At 33.6% G+C, this 19,459-nt stretch overlaps 1 protein-coding gene across 12 annotated transcripts in view; it reads right to left on the reverse strand.

The window, feature by feature from the left end:
* Positions 1 to 19,459, reverse strand: part of LOC106872350 (protein strawberry notch homolog 1) — a 183,276-nt gene that overhangs the window by 55,573 nt on the left and 108,244 nt on the right. For all 12 annotated transcript variants that reach the window (XM_052966648.2, XM_052966646.2, XM_089348534.1 and 9 more), the window contains 9 exons: positions 18,011 to 18,101; positions 11,041 to 11,148; positions 10,422 to 10,508; positions 7,909 to 8,000; positions 6,515 to 6,583; positions 5,390 to 5,472; positions 3,722 to 3,837; positions 2,194 to 2,246; positions 14 to 77 (listed from right to left, as the gene is read on the reverse strand). In XM_052966648.2, the coding sequence (XP_052822608.1) occupies positions 14 to 77; positions 2,194 to 2,246; positions 3,722 to 3,837; positions 5,390 to 5,472; positions 6,515 to 6,583; positions 7,909 to 8,000; positions 10,422 to 10,508; positions 11,041 to 11,148; positions 18,011 to 18,101 (763 nt within the window). The remainder of the gene's footprint in view (positions 1 to 13; positions 78 to 2,193; positions 2,247 to 3,721; positions 3,838 to 5,389; positions 5,473 to 6,514; positions 6,584 to 7,908; positions 8,001 to 10,421; positions 10,509 to 11,040; positions 11,149 to 18,010; positions 18,102 to 19,459) is intronic.

Here is a 19,459-nt window from a genome sequence, read left to right on the forward strand (position 1 = left end):
TAAAATATCTTGCCATATTTTTCACATCTGACACTCCAGTAGCTGAACAATAGATGACTCTTGCTTTAGGAAGAAGTCTGAAAAAATCAAAATATCAATTCATTCATAATATGCAAGAGAAATTTATTATTTTAAATAAACATTTCTTTTTTTCATAACATCAAAGATTTTTCTGAAACTAAATTTATTAGAGAGAAACTGTCTACAAACTTCGATACATATTCAGAAGTTCAATTACTTGTCTGACAAATTGCTTTAATTTTGCAGGTTACAGATTTACAGGATAGAAAATACTATGATTAACATTTAGTATCAAGTTAAGGGATTTAACCCTTTCGTTACTAACCTGGCCATAGCCGGCCGAAAAAATTTTTGGTTCATAAGACTAACCCGGCCATAGCCAGCCGAGCATTCCCATTGTTATTTAAATGTATATTTGAACCCAAATCTTGTTAATACATTCGTTAAAACACCTGATTTCACTTTGCAAACAGTTGAGTTATTGTCTCCCACATTGTTTGGCGTGATATTTGAACTCAGTGAATTTTGGAAGATTTTTTTCCACATTTTTTGCGGCGTTGATTTTTTTCAACTTTGAAGATGGAGAGGAGTTTCATGCTATCAAGCAGTGATTCCGAATTTTAAGGTTTTTCAACAGAAGATATGGAGATATCGAAGAAAAGAATGAATGAGCTACAAAAGCACGTGGTGAACGATAATGAATCGGATATTTCTGTATCCGAAACTGAAAGCAGCAATTCTGAAAGCAGTGATTCTGAAAGCAGTGACGGCGACAGCGAGGATGATTTTACACCAGAAAGAGATTAAAAAAATATTTTTATTAACAATTTTTCTGAGGAAACAGGGTCTACCCATAGTCTTTCTCAGGAAGCGAAACCTTTAGACTTCTTTTTCATGCTTGTTTGAAATGATTACTGCGGAAACAAGCCGTTACGAAGAATGTAAACAAACCGGAAAAAAAAGAAAGCTTGTGGTTTCCTGCAACTGTAGATGAAATACGGGCATTTTTTGCCATAAATATTATTATGGGTATTAGACAGTTACCCAGAATAACAAATTACTGGAGCGATCAGGAACCTTTTGGCGATGAATATATTTCCAGTATTATGAATGAGTACGGTTCGTGAAGCTGAACCAATATTTACATGTGAGAGACACTAGCAGTACACACCCCCCATCAGTACATGGAGAACTTTAAGACAAAAATTATGCAATAGAATTGATTAAGAACCCTTTCTTTAATTATGTTCCAAATATCACATTAATATGTTGATAAATAAAAAAGTTACAGGTGTTTAATGAGACTAGTCTAAATTCATGATTATTTTAGAATTTAATTGAAACTCATGAGGGGTGTATTTTGGTCAGAAATATAGTAATGAAAGGGTTAAGAAAGAAATAAACACATGGTCGATTGTCATATCCCAGAAACCAAAATGGTGCTAAAGAGTTGAAAGTTAGCACCAAGCAATAGCTTTATAATCAAATTGAGAAAGATCCATATGTGAAAACAGGATTCTCCTGCGCGTGCGTGCACACACACACACACACACAAACAAACAAAGTACCAAAAAATCAATATGCATGATAAAAGTGCCCTCCACTCTAAGATTTCACTGCCCTAAATTTTGTCAGAGCATTATACATGAATAAAATACAAGAGTTTTAATTTTCAATTCTGCACTCTAAGAATAATGTTTGTATTGGTCACAACCATAAATGATTAAAGTTTGTTTTCTAAAAAAAAAAGGGGTTTTTCTTTTTTTTTTTTTTACTTGCTTCAGTCTTTTGACTGTGGCCATGCTGGAGCACCGCCTTTAGTCGAGCAAATCGACCCCAGGACTTATTCTTTAGGAGCCTAGTACTTATTCTATCGGTCTCTATTGCCGAACCGCTAAGTTACGGGGACATAAACATACCAGCATCGGTTGTCAAGCAATGTTGGGGGACAGACACACAAACACATACACACATACATATATATATATATATATATATATATATATATATATATATATATATACGACGGGCTTGTTTCAGTTTCAGTCTACCAAATCCACTCACAAGGCTTTGGTCGGCCCGAGGCTATAGTAGAAGACACTTGCCCAAGATGCCATGCAGTGGGACTGAACCCGGGACCATGTGAACTTAAAAAATTAAATATTAATTTACCTTTGAATAGTCATAACAGCGTTAGCAACTTTAGTACTGGCATGCTCACGGCCCTAGAACAGAAACAAATTTGAGGTGGAAGATAAGTAAAATTTCAATCCACATCTTAAGAATAAACAGAATTCATATAAAGATTCAGAAAAAAACAAAAGTGTAAATAGAATTTGAATTCAATTCTCAGAATTGACTTCTGCTGCATCTTCTGAAAGTATATTCTACCTTCTGATACTCACATAGAGTCACCAGAATTTTGAACAACCATCTAAGAACAGCAGATAGAATGACCCCTAATAGTAGTATCCAAGCTGTCAAAGATGACTTGCTCCCTCTCTGAACCACAGTAAATGTTAGATTGATCTGTTGTATTTCACCTCAGCATCTAAATGTATTGCTATTTATACATGAATAAATCCCAAAGATCAGAATGTAAGACTAAGATTAACCTTATGACATGAATTCATGTTTAATATTCACTGTAGTCATGACTACTGAGTACAGTTAGAAACAACTAAATACAATCTTTCAAGGAATCTAGTAATATTAGACTGAACTTAACAAGTAGTCATGAATGTACAGATATCTGACTTAATCAGTGGATATTAAATGTAAATTAACAACTCAAGAATAAGATTACTTCATAAAATTTCAGACTGTAACTTCAATAATATTTTTTTAATTACCTATTTCTTTGACTGATTCACTCACCAAGAAACCAAAGTGGGAAGAAATATTCTCAAAGATATTATGGTTATTTCACAACATAATTTTTATATTATACAATATTAAATCAAGATTAAAATCCTGAACAAATTTCAAATGAAAATCAATGATTTGATTTGTAGTTATAGATTCAAGTAAATGGTCTTAGTATCTCTCTTTTAAGCAAATCTTAAAAGAATGGAGTTCATAACCAAAAGAAAACTTGAATATTTAATAGATATCATCATCATCATCATCATCGTTTAACGTCCGCTTTCCATGCTAGCATGGGTTGGACGATTTGACTGAGGACTGGTGAAACCGGATGGCAACACCAGGCTCCAATCTAACTTGGCAGAGTTTCTACAGCTGGATGCCCTTCCTAACGCCAACCACTCACAGAGTGTAGAGATATATGTCCTTATATAATTGTATGGCTACATTTGTCTTTGATTCAATATAAATAAGTCTTCAATGAATTTAATAGATACACCTATAAATAAATTTTAAACTCAATTCTCAATGACAATTGAATTATTTAGAATAAATTAGATGTTCCTAATAGTTAACATTTTACTAAGTGATTACTAGTTCTAAATAAACTAAATTAGAAAATCTTGTTTTGGATATGTAGAGATATGTCTCTTAAATCCAATATGAAATAAAATTCTAACAAATCTATAAATTTATAAAGAATTCACAAGAAAAACACAACAATAAACATAATGACAAAAGAATCAAAACCTTCAATGAACTAAATAAAACATAGAATGACAATATTACTCTTTCTTTAAAAACATTCCTCTTTCATTTAATATGAAATACCTACAGGAACAAAATTCTTCGCTTTATGGCATTCATCAAAGATGAGGCAACCATCAAAATCTTTTCCTCCACACCAATTTATTAGTTGCTGCAATCGACTTTGTCTACCACCACGTAGAGCTGCAATAAAAACAGGAATTATTTAATAAAACCTCTTTCTGAGTTATATTTGACTGAACTGATAAGGTATTGACCACAAGCTGAAGAATAGTCTAGTTATTTGTATCACATAAACAGAGCAGCATAGTATCCTTGGCAATAACGTATATCTCAATGGTACAGTCTATGGTTGAGGTACAATTGACTGCTATATGCAGTGGAGCACTGGATAACTGGTATTTATTAATCAGCAATACTAAACTCAAATCATCTCCAGAACCAGGAGAAGACAATAAAAACTCTTTCCAGTGTATCCTCCCTTGAATCGCTGAAGACGAAGTTATCAGCAATGCTATCTTAAAATGTATGCAACAAAACTGTAAACCTGATAAAATGAAATGCTACTATGCATAACAAGCACATCAATACCACTGAAGACTTGATGAAAAACAGAGACAACAAAAATATCATATCAATGCAACACAGTTCATGTCTCTAAACTAAAAATTATAAATGAATTCATAAACAATTTATTGCAGATGTTGGGAAGTGAAAAACTTTTATTTGCAATTGCCTCTCATGAAACAAGTTTCACATTACACAGGAGTGGTGACTGAAAGCAGGAAATTATATAATGAAATGTGGTAACTTCTAGCTACAAATTTCTCTTGTGGCCTCATTCAAAATTAGAATTCAACTTCTAGTCTGATTTAATTCCCTGTACAAGAGGGGATCACAAGATCAAGGCCACAAAAATTATCACCATAAGAAGAAACCTTTTATGAAATTTTCCATGCTCACATAAATTAGGTGTGAACATGACTGTATGCTTTGCAACAACATGTCTGTAACTTCAATTTCAATGCATAACACCTTGGGCTGTTCTTCTATAGCTTTGGGTTGACCAATATCTTTGTGGGTGGAATTTGAACGGCAGAAATTGTGCAAAAGGCAATCATCTGTGTGTGAAAGTTTATCTATACATTGTCTACCATTGTTCAATAAAGCAAAATCAATAAAATAAGGACCAGACTGAAACAAAGACTGGGATCAACACCACTGACAATCCCTCTTGAAGAAACTACAAAACTAATAGTTACCAAAACCTGATATTCTGAGATTTCATCAAGCTACTTTATCCTAACTTTCCTTCACCTAGCTTTTATCCGACAAATTCCAAGTAAAATTTCATCTAACATACATTTTATATGACCATACTAAAAGACGTTTTTTGTACAACTAATATTCCTGATATATAAAGTGCTTTCTCAACCATTCCATCAAACTATATTAAATTTCTTTGTTAGTGTTCAGAGAATACAAAATGAAAAATAAATCAACTGATTTCTCTGGATAAAAACACTTCTACTTATTTTATATCTTCACCATCTCTTTTATATCTGTTTTTCCATGCTATGTGTTAGACAGGGCTCTGAAAGGAAGAGCTTTACAGTAAATTCCTCTCCCTAACCTCAACTCTTTTGGTTGCTTCTAACAAGTAGGAATATGATGTATTAAATCTAAAAACTGATAATCATGTATTTTGAAACATTAATACATTAAAATTACTTACCACCTCTCTGAACAGAAGAGACAAGTGTTGCGTATGTACTAAATACAACACCTTCCTTAAAATCTGGTGACAGTCCAAATACTCTGCAAAAAAAATGCAAAACAGTAAAGCTTTACAGATTTAAGATTAGAGCATGTAGCAACTTTTAAATTAAGAAAATAAAAGTTGATCATGGAAGGTGTTTCCCATCGTACATAATAGTGTTCAAATAATATTTCCTAATTAAAGAAAATTTGATGCAAAACAACACAAACCCTTCTGAACATTATGCTACGTTAACTAAAAACTCACTGCAGTATTTTCATTTTTTTTTTTCTATTATTTGTAACATAAAAGTATTGACTTCTTGCTCACCAGAACATGAGTTATCTTCTCTACTAATTGATTCAGACAAGTACGATTGCAAATTACAAAATTTGGTAATATTTGAGATATCAATAATTGTCAATGATAAAGTCCAATAAGAGTGACTGCAAGAAATGAACAATAAAAAATTATACTGTTATTTCAAGCAGTATCACCATACCATCACACTGATTAGCAACTATATTAAGACAGTTGCAGCCAGCTTAGTGGATAAAAGGATGGATAGCTCAAGTGTTGTGTCTCCGTTCAAACAAGAAAATCAACCTTTTGGGCATAGCATCAAACACATCATCCCCAACTTCAAGTTGAATATCAGGTGATTTACCTTCATCAGTGTGGGAGAGAGACCAAGGAAAGATTATGAGCATTACTTCTCCTTTCACAAATACAAGGACAGAAAATGAGAAAATATGGCTCACAGATATATATATAAGCAACAAATGCATTGAACAATTAACAAGTATTCCATTAGATGCAGCACTGATTTAACATATAACCATAATTTTGAATCCTTATATGAAGCCTTCAGATGTGTCTCTATTATCTTATTATGGGACACTGCTAATAATATTTATACGTAATTTGGCATAAATATTATTCATAAGTCCTAAGTTCCAACTATTTACAAAACAAATTAATTTCATCATAATCCACCCTTACAAACAACTGAAAACAGTAACAAATAAACAAATATGAGGTTTCTGCATCAAGAGAAGCTAATTATAAAACAATAAAAAATATATATAGGTTTTTATTTACCGAGTATTTCTGTCAAGTTCATTGCAACCATCTATCACTTTAATATGGCAGCCTATGTCCCGCAAATCTCTGGAAAAAAATATACACATTCAGTACATGCTAAAATTCTTACTAAATAAAAAATATCAATTAGTGAATTACATACTAATTTCCATACTAAGTTAAGCAGGTTTGTTTAAATATCTAACATTAGGTTAGTCAATTCTATATTTCTGAGATGAGGAATTTTTATACTATGTAATAGTCAGAATAGTGTCCCTCCAACTAATACATACTAGATTAGACATTCTAGTAACTAATGATTAATATCTGCTTTGCATAGAGTTCTCTAAAAGGAATGTAAGAGCAATAGTTTTTCACTTAGTTTTATTATTGCAAACCATTCAAATGAAATAAGTGTGGAATATTTTCATTATCCAGACAAACCAAAGCCAGAAAAGTATTATAACTTAACCAGGAGTATAACACAAAGACTTTAATAAATCCAGTAAGAGTGTAACAAGACTAACAATTTATTTTCACAACTAGTGTTCCTTATTTGTTGGCAAACATTAAGCTTTTAATACTCTTTAACTGATTCAACCATTTGGCTATGACATTGATGGAGCACTGCCATAGTGAAATAAAATTGAAAAAGAAAAAATGATGATGGTTTCTATCATAGGATAGATCCAAAAATATTGAGGAAGTGGAGGGGTCAGATAATATTTACACCTAAACAGACTGAACCTTGTATTTGACTGATAAATTTATTTTAATAGTTTGGAAACACGAAAAGCAAAGCCAACTACAGCAGAATTCAAAATCAGAACATAAAGGCACTAAATACGACAGAGCATTGTCTCCTCTGCTCGAGATCCAAGCAATAAATAATTTCTTTTATTGACCACAAGTGCCAAAGACTTTGGGAACAATACAAGGATGAAATACAAAGACAATAGGGTTTAACATCAAGTAAAAAATAGGCAAAATCAACAAGAACAAATAATAAAGAAAATGTCAACAAGGTTCCCAGAAGCAGGAACAATAACTTAGGGCAATTCAGGTTAACCTACACAAAACACTGAATCACTCTGACACATCAAAGACTCAAGTATTCTCTCTCTGTTTTTTGCCAGTTGTTTAATCAAAATTGGCCCATTTAGCCTCAGGAAGCTCACTGCTCTCACCCACCTTTTATGAAACACACAGGAATGCAACATCTCTTTCTCCACTCTCAATACTAAAATAAGAGCACTCAGCCTGGAACTCAACAACTTAACCCATTCCACCAACTTATGATTTACAATTATGATAAAAAGGAAACTGATCAAAGAATTTTGTGATTCTTCTGTCACTCCTATCACATAATAAAACAGTAATACACAAAAATATTCTTGGAAAACAAGTTCTACCTTCTGGCATCAACAACAAGATCTGCAGAGATACTGAACCAAATATGTCGCAGACGGCCCCGGCAGTAGTTGTCAAGTATAATACCAGATACCTGAAATAAAAATATAGAAAATTAGCCAAACTTCCAGAAAACTAGTAAAAAAAAATATCAAAAAATATAAAGTGATTAAAAACTTAATAGCTTAATTATGAATGGTAAAATTCTATACTTTGGGAAGATATTTCTCAGGCAATGAATTGTAGTTCAATTCATATTTTATTGAAAGACAGAGGCACTAGTCATTAAATGAAATGAACATAAGAGAAAACTTGATAAGAACTCAATTAAGTGCTAAGTACATTCAATGGCATGGCTAGATTGGTTAATAGAGTTTCACCTACTATAAATGGAAATATCAGTAATTCCCTTTTGCAAACACTTTAGCAATTAAACCTTTAGCAATTAAACTGACCATATTCTGATCCAAATATTCTACCTATTTTATGACCTCTCACACCCACCCAACAATACCATTCCAGAAACAAATGATCACATCAACAAAATCTTGAAGCAATGAGGCCATGCATGATTAACTCAAGGGTTAGGGAACTGAAAAGTATTAAAAATTAGATTTTTAAAAAGCAACAAATAAAAAATCATCCTTACAGCCATTAAGAACTAACCAACAACTGTCAGTGACCAGTTGGCAGATGCCAGAAGATGTATTTTGAGACTTAATAATACTAATATAAAAAGCAAAAGTGAATATAATGATGTGTGTGTGATTTAAATGGCTGGCATGTCATTTTAGTTAAAATCAATTTTTCACTGCATAACAAGTCTAAGTGCCACAGCTGCCATTATCAGAATAATACAGAAATATGGTCATACTATGTGAATTAGAACACTATATAAGATGATACCTTTCCCAATACCAACTGCAATGTGTAAACAAAGAGAGATCGTTATGAAGAAGCAATTGACAAATATTAATCTTTCTGTAGAGATCTATGTTAAGTAAATATACAAAAATATATAAGAAAGATAATTCTATAAAACGTGTGTGTGCACAGGCATTGCCGACTGATCCTAAAACTACTTGGTTTTAGGGTCAGCCCTACAGGATGGCACCTTGTATCTTCTACAGCCCAAAGTTAACCAGAGTGAATTTGATAGTGTGAGAGAAGCAAGCTACATGTGTGTGTGTGTGTGTTTGTTTGTGTGTGTGTGTGCATACATGCGTGTGTGCATGTGCCCAAAAGTGCACATGCATATGTCTATGTTTATAGAGCTGTCATTACTTGCCATCCCTTTAGAATTATTGCCAGAAATAAATCAATAAGCACCCAGTCAATAAAACCTAGAATTAAAAACATTGCAACTGTGACCAGGGAAATGGCATGGTGTGTGCAGACCACACAGGATGGCCACTTTATATACATGTGTTGGCTGTAGTCAAACATGTTACATTTAAGAGAAGGGGCAGCTAATTTGATTAGTATGCAGGATAAACAAAACCCTACACTACACCACTGATTAAGACTCTGCCAACATCAAATGTATTTTTGAGTCTTTCAACAAAAATCTACCTTTACAAAAATAAAGCTTTTGACAAAAGAAGAAAAATCTAATATTAATAGTGCACCAAGAGAATAACTGTTTTGATTTAAGGTTTTCTATCAGCAAGCATTTTTTTTTTACTAATATGATCTAAAAGTCATGACATTTTCAAGAACAGGTATAAATCAAGTTATTAATTTCCAACAAAGTAGAAAATATTAAAACCTTAGTTGTTAAACTTTATGCCTTTTACCGTTCAGCTACCATACTTTATGTTTTATAATTATCTATTTACATTTTACAGACCCAGCAAAAAACTATGTTTTATAATTATCTATTTACATTTATAGACCCGGCAGCTAAAGTGAGATCACAGCTGTGAGTGCCCCGCCCAGTTAAGAGTATCCCTGATGCGTCAGGTGATATGATATGCTCGAGAAGACCTGTTGAGTCAAGTAAAACCAATATTGTAGCTGTGGCCAGTGCCCCCTGACTGACTCCTGTGCCAGTGGCACATAAAAAGCACCATCCAAACGTGGCTGATGCCAGTACCTACTGACTGGCCCCCGTGCCGGTGGCACGTAAAAAGCACTAACCGAACGTGATCGATGCCAGGCCCACCTGACTGGCTCCTGTGCCAGTGGTATGTAAAAAGCACTCACTACACTCTCGGAGTGGTTGGCATTAGGAAGGGCATCCAGCTGTAGAAGCATTGCCAGATCAGACTGGAGACTGGTGCAGCCGCTGGCTCTCCAGACCTCAGTCAAACCGTCCAACCCATGCCAGCATGGAAAACGGACATTAAACGATGATGATGATGATTTACATATCACAAGAAGTCACATCCCAATACAATAAGACAGGTGGAAACAATAATATTAAAAAGCAAATAAATACAGTAAATATGTAACTTGAAACTGATAGGGCATTGTTCTAAAACAAGAAATAAAAATGTCAGACAATTCTACTTACCTGTCTTCCTTTGCCAACTCCGGCTCCATCACCAATAAAAAACCCAGCCCGATGCCCATTAGGTAGCACTGTTTGATGCTTCTGGCACTGCAAAAGCAAATAATATTGTTGTTGCAAACTGTAACTACAAATAATGCATGGATGAGAAAAATGAGAATTCAAAAGAAATTATTACTTCAGCTGATATGAATGACAATTCTTTACTTTACACCGTATTAACAGCAGATAATAAACTGCTTTTACTTCAAATGGCCTAACAAAGAATACACAGAGGAAAACGACATGATTTTACTAGAAATGTAGCATGTACAAATCCAAACACTTGATTTTCAGCAATTTTTACTGTGCTAATAACAATTGTTTCTTTACTTGGTGCACACATAGGAGATCACTAAAGAAATGAAACAGTAGCAGTAAAAAGAAATAAATCATTCTCATAAAAGGTGGTGAAATAGCAGAGTATTCCGAAAACTCACACACACAATATACAAACATCTAAGTTGCAATCATTCAATGAAGTTCTCAGTCTTCTAAAAATAAACTCAATAGTAGTGACAAATAAACATGGAAAAGTGGTGTAATGACTGATTATTAAGGAGACAATAATTTGTTTACTTACAGCATAGAGTATCCCTTCAAGTTGGAGGCTACTTAACTGTCCACTTTTCAACTTTTCAGGGGGAAAAACACTGGTCAAAGGGTACCAAGCATCCGGAAGTAACAATGACTACAAAAGAAACATAACCGATACAATAGCTGTAACATTTTCACCCATCTAAAACTTCTGGTAAATACTTTCACTTCTTCATATTGATGAAGTAAGAAAAGGACATCAAACATTTGTACCAACCAGTAAAAAGATTTGATACAAAACCCACTTACAGCAGCAATAAAATTTAGTTTTTGACATCTACTAGTACTGTAGACATGTAATGATCAAATAAATAAAAAAGTATTCTTTTTTCTTTATTTAAACATTTTACAAGTATTTTACTTCTTTCTACTTTTAAGTGAGTTTCTGTTGAATATCAGATAAATACAAATGTTGTGACAATGCTAGAATGTATAACAAATAGTTGATAATTGAGTATAGCACAAAACATTTTATGTACTAACACGCTACCTGTCAATATTTACAAAAATTGAAGTTGTAGATGAGCAAATCAGTTTCCAATAGTAGACAAGAAAATAAAGATAACACAATGGTTCACCTTCATGGTTTTGCATGTAATATGCAGAAAAGAAAAATCCTTGAGTGATTTTTGCCCAAGATAAAGAAATAAAAAGATTAAATAAACATGATTCTGTACTGGAGAATAGAATAATCCACACCAATAATAAATTTAAATCAGACTTTAATGTATTAAAAGTCTGACAGATATTGTTAGATGGACAATGGATAATAATTTATAAACTTTTGAAACTTTTAAAACTTCATAACTCTGAAACTTACAAATATATTTTGAAATTCTTTGAGAATTTTTGAAGTTCTGTGAATTGTTCTAGAATCATTTTCTTAAAATGTTTTTTGAAGATTGTTAAGCTTTTAAATATCTTTTCTTTAAGCAATTTCTGAGATATCTTAAAAAATAAAATTTTATAAAAAAATTTTTTTCACTTTTCTTTTGTCTTATTCTTAATTGCTTTTAACTTCTTTTAACTTAACATCTCTTAATCTTTTCAGTTACAGCATTTCATTCCCCTTCTTTACCTTCCTAACCTCTCCAACTAATGGCATTATCCTGTTGTCTTACTATAACTTATAACAGTAGCAGGTAGTAATTACAGCGTCTGGTGGAGATTCAACTATTTCTATTATTATAATAAAGCGTAATTTACATACAGCTATTACAGTCCCCAACACACAAATATACACTACATACATCCAACGGAATCAGAACAATGTCTCAAAATAGCAATAATTTTAAGTATAATCATATGATACAAAATATTCAGAAGTAATATTATTCAATGGATTTTTTTAAATGGTGAGTAGATCAATATAACACAATGCCAGTAGACAGTTCTCTGGTTTATAGTGTTTACTCAGGCTGTTGTGAAGAAGTGATTTATGAAGAGTCAAAGCAGACAAAGCAATTTTCAGGAATAGTGACACTTTCGGTTCGAGCACACTTATACCTATCATCATCATCATCATCATTTAACGCCCACTTTCCATGCTGGCATGGATTAGATGGTTTGACTGAAAACAGATAAGCCAGGGAGCTGCAACAGGTTTCAACCTGATTTGGCAAGGTTTCTATGGCTGGATGCCCTTCCTAATGCCAACCACTCCAAGAGTGTAGTGGATGCTTTTTATGTGCCACCAGCAAGGGTGGCATTGACCTGACACTAGCATCAACCACAACTATGGTCTCACTTGGCTTCTCTGCATCATCTGGGCTATGTCCTAATTGCTATGTTGTCTTCTTGACTACTGGAAAGATGAATACATGTAGTAATATTGAGGATTTGATTCCTATATTTCAACATCTTAGGCTAAAGAATCTCCTTATTATACATGTATCTCAGTTGGCAAGCTTATTTTTGTAACCTTTTTTTTTTTCTAGAAAAGGTAAAGACACATTTATGGACAACGCTTAAACACAACTGATTCAGAATTGAAACTTTTGAACCTACTTGAGTCAACATATTCTTTTAGAGAAGGTTTTGTGAAAGGCTAAGTTAATGATGAAGTTCTTTAGTACATAATGTACACAGGCAAGTGTCACAGAGAGAATAGAAACACCTACTAGCTCTTTCAAAGATCTACAGCCTTTTGAAGAAAATGACCTTTTGTCTTACACTTGAAACAAGTAGTAGCACAAACTGGACATTTGGTGCACCCATGTCATGAAAAATCCTTTCACAAATAATATCTTTAAGCTGATGAGGCATAGCTGCACAAGAGGAAGCCTTTTTATAAGTTTCATTTATTCCTTGATTGAAAAATTTTCCTCTAGCCATCTCAGCAAATATTATTCACAATTTTCTACTTGAAAAGCTAAGTTTTATAAGTCTGAGATTTTTTCACAATTTCCCAAAAATAAGTTCAAGCAGTGATTGAAGTCAAAAGCATTATTTTCTTTTCTATTAGTCTACTTTGAAATTGGGCAGAAGAGATTTCAGTTATGAATCAATCAAAAATATATTCATCTCTCTATGTATCAGTCAGTCTAAGCTGAGTTATTGAAGAGATCATACATATTCATTAACAGACTCTGAGGTTAACTGTTTATGAATGGTGAGCTTGTGTTGCTCTCCAAGTCCAATGGCCAACTAAATGAAAGTATTTTTGAAAACATTTAACATGACATCAGAAGTAGAGCACCCCAAATAATTGCAAAATTTTCAAGAGAAACAATGTTTGCTAGAAATTTAGATAAAGTAGTTCTGTCAAATGTAGCTTAATAGCATGCAAATGCTTAAAGATGAATATAGCTTCAAGAATTGTTAATATCATACAAGGTTTTAAGAGTAAAGTCTTGATAGGAATTTTTTTCATTTTCATTTTCACTTGTTTCAGTCGTTTGACTGTAGCCATGCTGGAGCACTGCCTTTAATCGAGCAAATCGACCCCAGGACTTATTCTTTGTAAGCCTAGTACTTATTCTATCAGTCTCTTTTGCCGACCCGCTAAGTTACGGGGATGTAAACACACCACCATCGGTTGTCAAGTGATGTTGGGGGGACAAACACAGACACACAAACATACACACACACACACATATATATATATATATATATATATATATATATATACACATATATATATATATATATATATATACACATATATATATATATATATATATATATATATACACATATATATATATATATATATATATATATATATACACATATATATATATATATATATATATATATATACACATATATATATATATATATATATATATATATATACACATATATATATATATATATATATATATATATATATATACACATATATATATATATATATATATATACACATATATATATATATATATATATATGCGACGGGCTTCTTTCAGTTTCCGTCCACCAAATCCACTCACAAGGCTTTGGTCGGCCTGAGGCTATAGTAGAAGACACTTGCCCAAGGTGCCATGCAGTGGGAATGAACCCGGAACCATGTGGTTGGTAAGCAAGCTACTTACCACACAGCCACTCCTGAACCCACATTGAAAGTCAATTTAAATAAAGCTTGAATTTATTAAATGCTCAACTGATATCTACTAACACAGTGTAAATAGTAATTACAGCTTCTTTTGAAGATTCAATCATTTCTATTGCTATTATATTATTTACATGAAATTGCTATGGGGCACTAAGTAAACTTATGTAAACCGGTGGCATGTAAATAACACCCATACCCTCTTGGAGTGGTTGGAATTAGAAAGGGCATCCAGCTGTAGAAACCATGCCAAATCAGACTGGAACCTAGTGCAGCTCCCCCAGCTTACCAGTTTTCAGTCAAACTGTCCAACCCATGCTAGCATGGAAAACAGACATCAAACGAAGATGATTACAAAAGTGGTTTTAACAGTTGACATTACACTACAGTTTGTCCAACTGTTCATGTTTGTAAGACTAGCCTCTTAAAACCTCCAAATCTGTGATCCCTGTTTCATGTAACAGGTCATGGTCTTTGTGTGTACCCGTGTGCCTATTCTGGTGTTACAACATTGAAATTTCCAATGATGATAACACTATTATTGTCATAATTCCTTGAAGTGACTTGCAAATAGACTTTATAGAACTAATCCTGTTGTTTGTCCATTTGTCCTAATTATAATGTATAAGTAGAAATCACAAATGTTGTCATGTGGTCTATTGTCAAACTGTCCAACCCATGCTAGCATAGAAAACAGACATTAAACGAAGATGATTACAAAAGTGGTTTTAACAGTTGACATTACACTACAGTTTTCTATGACTTAGTATTTAACTTAAAGTGCCAATCCTTTAAATAAATTAGAAGTGCTTTACGCAGACGTCTAATACACAAGAAACACGGGTTCAAGTTTTAGATTAAATAACTCTTGTACAAGCAGCAGTATTGTATTTTTATTAGAAGTGGATTGTGTATTTCTTGGAAGCCTGAATAAGAGAATAATGTGACTAATAATAGATCACATGACAACATTTGTGATTTCTACTTATACATTATAATTAGGACAAATGGACAAACAACAGGATTAGTTCTATAAAGTCTATTTGCAAGTCACTTCAAGGAATTATGACAATAATAGTGTTATCATCATTGGAAATTTCAATGTTGTAACACCAGAATAGGCACACAGGTACACACAAAGACCATGACCTGTTACATGAAACAGGGATCACAGATTTGGAGGTTTTAAGAGGCTAGTCTTACAAACATGAAATACAAACTTCAGAAAACCAGCCTATCAATTAGTTACCTACCACTTAGCAGACCATGAGCCAAGTTGACTTCTATTACTATGTAAAACGAAGTAGTTGATTGAGAAGAATATGCCCCTCAACATAAATTAATGGTTAGTAACTACAACTTAATTAGGAAACAGAAGACATGGGAGCTACGATATATCCCCATGTTAGGCAAAATGTTCAGTCAATAATAAATAATACTTAATTAGATAGGTAGAATATTAACATAATGGATATTTTGATGGGGTTGTGAAAGACAACCTGTTGACAGCTACTGAGCAGTTTTGCAGATAGAGCAAGCCCAAGTGAGCGAGCGAGCGAGTTAGAGAGCGAGTGAGAGTGTGTGTGTGTGAATCTTTTTAATTACTTGAAATCTTACAAGGAAGAGGTTTCTAACAAAACAAAAAAAGGTTCCATCACTGAAATTTTAATAAGGGTGTTACTTGTTGAACTTCGGAAAAGTCTTGCATATTTTTACTATTCCATTTATAGATTCACCATCATCATCATTTAACATCTGTTTTACAAGTTAGCATAGGTTGGATGGTTTAACAGGAACTGGCCAGCCAGGAAGATGTCCAAACTCCAAATTGTTTGTTGTGGCATGGTTTCTACAGCTGGATGTCCTTCCTAATGCCAACCACTTTACAGAGTGTGTTGTGCGCGTTTTCATGTGCCACTGGCACAGGTGCATTTATGCCGCACCTGCACAAGTGCATTTCATGTGGCACTGGCACCTGTAAAGGACAAGCCTGTATGTATGGATTGCAGCGATTTTACTTGGCTTGATGCATCTTCTGAAGTACAGCTCATTGCCACAACTCTCAGTCCCTTGTCATTTCCTTCGTGAGGCCCAGTGTCTGAAGATCTTTTCTCACCACTTCATCCCACGTCTTCCTAGGTCTACCCCTTCCACAGGTTTCCACCACAATTAGAGCTTGGCACAACTTTATACAGCTGTCCTCATTATAACATGCATATATGCTTACCACTTTCTTTATTTGAAAATCCTAGCTTCTCCAGCATCATTTAAGCATTTACTAACATAGTCAAGTACACAAATAATTAATAAGGAAATTTGTGTAAGATTTGTAGAGAACATTCCAAACCTGGAAGAATAGTTCTAAAAGTCTGAAGGTAAACATGCAAAAATCCATGTTCTTCTTAGTTACAGAGAATGCAAAAAAACAGTAGCATCTGGGAACTGGCTTGGTTTTATATGTAGGCAGACACAAGGAAACTGTTGCAAACTGTCAAATTTACTGCTTTATTTTCGGGAAATAGCCCATGAATTACCCACTTCCTTTCTCTATACACTTTCCCAATCTGCTTCAGATGATCTTGCACAGTGGACCAAGGTTTCTTAAACCTCTGTGTTAAGTCCCCAATACTTTAAATGTGGATCCTTTTCAATTGCTATTTTCATTGTAGCATTATTGAGAACAGTTGGTCCTCCTAATCGATAACCTTCAAAATCATTTTTAAATTTGTTAAACCAGTGCATATATTTTCCCTGCAGGAGTGGCTGTGTGGTAAGAAGCTTGCTTCCCAACCACATGGTGCCAGGTTCAGTCCTACTGCATGACAACTTGGGCAAGTGTCTCCTACTATAGCCTCAGGCAGACCAAAGCCTTGTGAGTGGATTTGATAGGTGGAAAGAGTGTGTGTGTGTGTGTGTGTGTGTTCGTTTTTCCCCATTCATTACAAGACAACTGGTGTTGGTGTGTTTACACCCCCATAACTTAGCAGTTTGGCAAAATAGATTGATAGAAAAAGTACCAGGCTTAAAAAAAAAGTACTGAGAGTCAAGTCATTCAACTAAAAATTCTTCAATGCAGTGCCCCACCATGGCCACAGTGTAATGACTGAAACAAGTAAAAGAAAAAGAAATAAGATCTGCAGCTCATTAAAGTCCTTCATTTCTATGTCCACATTAATGTTTGGTCATTAACACAATGCCAATTAGTTAATTGCAAGGACACCTTTTATTGGCTTGTAATCTATTTGAGGTATGATGTCAGACTATTTGTTTGAAAATGTAACATTACTTTGTGGTACCCTTAATAGACATATATATATAAGTAATCTAAACAAATATTTTTGATCTTAATTTTGCTCTAGTTCAATAAACTACTTAAATGCTACGCTCAAAATATGATACATACTGCAAGCGATCCTGCTTCAACAATATCACCAGGATGGGAACAGCAACCTGGAAGGATTTCTCTGTGTTCAAACTTTGCAAATACTTCTTGGCTGTTAAAATAGAGAGAAAAATTGGAATTTTTGCATAAAATATGAACAACAAGAGCACTCACAGAATGCAAACCTCAACGATTAGGCAGAGATGATTTTTAAAATGAGAATATTTGAAATAAACTTGACTGCTCTCACAAACAAGAATACCAAAAATGAATCTGACCACTCAAAAATTAAGTGAAAAAAAAAAGAGGAAAAAAATAATCCACAATCCTTGTCTGGTACTGAATCGATCCCAAAATCTAATCAGTCTGTGCCAGTCATGAGGCAAACATCCCTGAAAGTTTCATCTGAATGCATCCAGCGGTTCTTGAGATATCTTGTCCACAAACAAACAAACAAACAAACACGGCTGAAAACAATACCCCTGCCTTCGCTAAAGCAGAGGTAAAAATTGTCATTAGTATTTAAACTAGTCACATATGGCCCAAATATTCTACCTGTTGTATGCTTAAACCAACAAGATCTGGCCTTTCACACCTACCCTACGATGTCATTCTAAAATTACACAATTACATCATTGAAATCTTGAAGCTACGAGATAATGCAAGATTAGTTCAAAGGAATGTAAATAAATAAGCATTATGTCTGACACAGAAATCCAAATGCAAAAGGGTTAACTGACTTCTCAATCTTCATGCTTTTTAACTGTGATTACACATTCAAAAACTTTACAGATTAAAAAATGTTTAATGTATGTCTTTAATCATTAATTGCTACAAACAATTTTTCAGCAGCTTTTGCTATAAAAATTGATTAAAAAGGATTTTTTTTTTTTTTCGCATCTTATGAACTTATGAATTGGCCAACATCAATATATTCAGTTGTCATTTAATAACTGAATAACACATAACATACGAGCAACAAATAGCTTAAATCTATTCCAACAAGAGCATAAACAAACTTAACAGTTGCAATCTCTCTTATTTAGTGCATCCTCAGTTTATACATGTCATTTCTTTTATTGATTCGTATATTCTGTCCTATTACTACAAGGGTGATGAGATGAGAAGACATCAAAGAAACTAGTTACAAAAGGTCTGAGGGTTTACAGTAAAATCAAATAAAATAGAATGAAATGGTGGTACACACTGTACACAAGATATGTTAATGTCTCAAGAAGAGAATTCATTCTAGAACCAATCATGGATCCACAGAGATCAATGTGTGGAACCTTGATTGGGCTACCAAGAGTAAGTGTCCTCTCCTAGCTGTATTCTTCTGCCTGCAAGCATATGCAGAGAATAGATTCATTCATCCTCCACTTTCACCCATCTATCAATAAATTTACTGGAAGGTAGCATCTCCCCTTCCAACCAGAGATTGGAAAAGTTGATGAGAAGTTACCTGAGGAA

This window comes from Octopus bimaculoides, chromosome 3 (assembly GCF_046866305.1).
Source record: "Octopus bimaculoides isolate indiv1 chromosome 3, ASM4686630v1, whole genome shotgun sequence".
Taxonomy (NCBI): Eukaryota; Metazoa; Mollusca; class Cephalopoda; order Octopoda; family Octopodidae; genus Octopus; species Octopus bimaculoides.